The sequence below is a fragment of the Laccaria bicolor genome, genomic scaffold (assembly GCF_000143565.1).
Source record: "Laccaria bicolor S238N-H82 LACBIscaffold_317 genomic scaffold, whole genome shotgun sequence".
NCBI lineage: Eukaryota > Fungi > Basidiomycota > Agaricomycetes > Agaricales > Hydnangiaceae > Laccaria > Laccaria bicolor.
The window spans coordinates 4781-8540 of NW_001890173.1; the positions used below are offsets into that span (position 1 = coordinate 4781).

The 3760-nt window shown below is 44.5% G+C and overlaps 1 protein-coding gene across 1 annotated transcript; it reads right to left on the minus strand.

The window, feature by feature from the left end:
• Positions 1–1143: 1143 nt before the first annotated feature.
• LACBIDRAFT_336134 (uncharacterized protein) lies at positions 1144–3223 on the minus strand (the record flags this gene model as incomplete). The annotated part of the gene is made up of 5 exons (XM_001891058.1): positions 1144–1493; positions 1554–1776; positions 1871–2051; positions 2113–2128; positions 2155–3223. 5 exons carry the CDS (start codon positions 3221–3223, stop codon positions 1144–1146), a joined length of 1839 nt encoding a protein of 612 aa, XP_001891093.1.
• Between the last annotated feature and the right edge of the window lie 537 nt (positions 3224–3760).

Here is a 3760-nt window from a genome sequence, read left to right on the forward strand (position 1 = left end):
GCATCACCAGACTGCCAAATTGGGAAGGTGCCTGGTTTTGGCCACCAGTTATAGATGGCCCAAACTTGTAAACAATGTAACTCAGTCATTTCTCCACTGATTTACAAGAGGGAAAGTGCACCAGAATTGCATAGATATTCTCTATTCAAATGCATAGAAGTATTTCACTTTGGTGGCTATGCAATACCTATTCACCTAAGATTGGCTACTCGAGCTAATGGCTTCATAACAGATAGGATTTGAGCTTAGGTATGCAGAGACAAAATCATCAATTATTATGTGGCTCTAATTCTACAGAACCAGAATTTTAATAATTGCCCCTTAACCATGTTAAAGTGCCAATTTTTGAGGCTATCTCGGCACAGGAGCTACAAATAAAAATTCTGCTTCTGTAGATCAATTGTAATTTAAATTCTAAGTAAAATCTTCCTGCAAATCATGTTCATACGAGCTGTGGTTGAAAGGTTATTAACCAATCTCTCCAGACTGCCATATTTGGCAGGGAGAACAGGCTGATTTCGCATTTTTGGAATAATAAATACAATTGCTACATGGAGAACTCTCTCAGTGGATTAAATCACATCATTCCTTCAAACCAATTGCAAAAAATATATTGAATTGGTGCTGTGGAAGGTACAAAGTCCATGTCTTAAGAAATTGGCCCTGTGATGCTCTGTCACAGCATGTCACTGGTCGTCACACTTGGCAGGGATTGTTCAAGACCACTTGAAGTGGTGGTTAGTGAAGCTCACTTTGACAGGGGTATATTGGTCTCTTCGCCCTCTTGACCCTTTATCAGACCTCGGGTTGTATGTTGATGCCTCCACATTGTGGGGTATCAGTATTATCATCAGTGGCAAATGGGTGGCCTTCCAACTCTCATCTTCTTCATCAGGAAAACAGTCTGACGTGATAGATTGGCCTTATTTACGTAGACTATGTAGCTCTCATAGGTCATTGTAGGTCGCCGCTAACCTCTGTAGGGTATGGTAGGTACATTTAGTTGGATTTAGAGCATGGAAAGATATATAGGCTACAATAATATACATCATCACAGAGAGGTCAATCTGAAGTCGGGTATAGTACCAAAAGTCTCAATGATGTCATCAACATGGAATGGTCGAAGTCAAATGACATCCTCGGTTAGTGAAAGACTTGGTGCTCGTAAAACATAGCTAGATCAATATATTTGTTGAGAGAAAAGGTTTTCCAATTGTCGAGGATTTCGAGGTGATTCCACTTGGCAGGAGAGAACTTGGTGCCGAATTTTGGAATGAGATGGCAGCCTAAGACGACGTCACAAAGGGGCACAACCTCAGAAATGGGCTGATTGTGGTGGGAAGAGCGAGTAACAAAGTGGAGGCCTGAGTCAGGATTGGGGGATCGCAGCAGGTTGAACCATTCAATATAGGCAAGGTATTGTGGAAGGGAGTGGTCACGACGCAAGTGATCTGGGAGAGTAAAAATTACTCGCATCTGTGCTACCCGAAGTCCTGTGGGTAGATAGGTATGAATAAGATAAAGTCTTAGCATGTAATAGGTGATTGACGTACCTTCTAAGCATGTGCCCTTGGTGGCCTGGTTTCCCTTCTCACTTTCACTCCTGACAAGAACGGTGTCGAAGTTTTCAGGTGAGTCGTGTTTCCGCCCCAGAGTAAGTGGCATTGCACGGATCTGTTGCAAGGTGCCAACACATCCAACAGCAGCAAGGTCCTTTAAATGAATTGAAAGCTGTTTGTAGATGTCGAACATGTCAGTTGTGTTTGGAAGGGTTGGCTGTTCAGGAGGTGGATGTGCGCGTCGGATAAATCTAGTGACCGAAGTAAGGAAGTCTGGCGTGGAATTGGGTGACGATGTCCTTGAGCTTCACCTGACGAAAGCCAGGGTTGACCGCAAGGAGATGGGTGGCAGGTAAACCAGAGTGGGATGAGACTTTGTCGTCATTGTCATCGACTACATCAGTGTGGCTGGCACTGCCATGGCCAACTTTCTCATGACCACTTTCATCCACATCATTGTCATTGAGGTCCTCACTGTCCAGCTCTTCCTGGCTTTCGCATTGCAACAGCCAATCGAGATACTGTCCAAAACGTGCTGTTGCTTCCCACCTACCCAACCATGTCGCCATCTGTTGTATGAAGTCACGCTTATTACTTGCCCAATAACCCTCCTTCGCAAAGTCAATGTGAAGCCTTTCTGACCACTCCATATTGTATCTGCCGGCAGATCCACGTGACTTGATGGAGGCAAGGTAGTGCATCATCTGATGAAGTTTTGGTATGTTGAAATGCTCTCGAACACCTTCTCGTATTAAAATTTCTTTGTTGTCATGAAAGGTCTTCAACACATCTTGGAGCACGTTCAAGGTTTCCGAGGTGTGTACCTGTAACCAAGCATAGTAGATGAAATCAATCACGGCCCTTGCAGTTTGTAAAACATGTGGCTGAATGGCGCCAACAAGAAGGCCCACGAACACATGCTGCATCTCCTTGTGCTTGGTGCCAGTCCATTGCGAAACATTCGATATCCTATTCTTGAAGTGCCAAAGCCCTGGGTACCCTGGCTTGCTCTGATATCGGTCATCCAGTTCAGCTTCCCCCACTATCTCAGTGCACCATTTCACGAGGTGGTCATGGAACATCCCTTTGTGAAGCTGATGGAGTAGGTCTGGCGTAAAGCAGGAGAAGATATCGGTATGAGGGAGATCCACCCAGAATGGTTCCCAGACTGGATGAATCCCTTCATCATTAAATTCAGGAACCCGCCGACCAGACTTCTTGTGAGAAAGTATGACCTTTGTCCTTTCTTTGTCGCGTAACAATGATTCCACAAACATCCCCCTTTCTCCAGGTAACACCCAACATCTCGGGCAGTAGCTCTCTTTACAAGCTGCCACCAGGCACTGTTCAGGGAAATCGGCAACATACACAGCCAGGAGTGGGTAGACATGGCAGACAAAACCATCTGTGCAGGTAACGTATACTCCGTTATTCCCAGCATCAATAAGCAGTGCTAAAATATTCTTCATGCAGTAATGAAACAACCGATAATCCTCCTGAGAGCGGGCAGCCTCTGTATAATTATCCAATTTGGTGATGGGTAGGTACCCAATCAGAACAGTCGCATGTGCACTAGGCTTGCGCCACTTTTCCTTATCGATATTCCCAATGGTAAGATAGACCAGCCATGCCTTCTTGTCCCCTCGAAAATTGGTCAGGTGCATTTTATCTAGTGTTTGGAAGTCCGGTCTTATGACTGGAAAAAGACCGTAACCAGACCGGACCAAGACCGCAAAAGACCGGACCTGCGGTTACGGTCTTTTATTTTTGAAATGTAAAGACCGCAAAAAAACCGGTTAACGTGAACCGGTCTTGACCGGTTTGGACCGGTCTTTTGTAGCCCCTTAAATACCCTTTAAAACGCACCCAAGAACGTACGATTTGGTAAAAAAACGAGAGAGATATGAATTAAAATGTAAATTACTTTTGGGAATAATAGATGTACCAGACTTATTTTATAGAAGCACCAATTCCTAACGGAATTTAACGTTATTGGGCTCGTTTTGAAGCTATTAGAGATGTTAATAAATCTACCGATTCATAATTTTAAAATATTGGCCTAAAGACCGGTCATAAACCGGTTAAAACTGATGCAGACCGAAACCGGTCTATAGACCGCAAAAAACCGCGGTCTGCGGTCTTTTTGCGGTCCGGTCTGGTCTTTTGACTTCTGGGGAAAAGGCAGACCGGTTACAGTTACG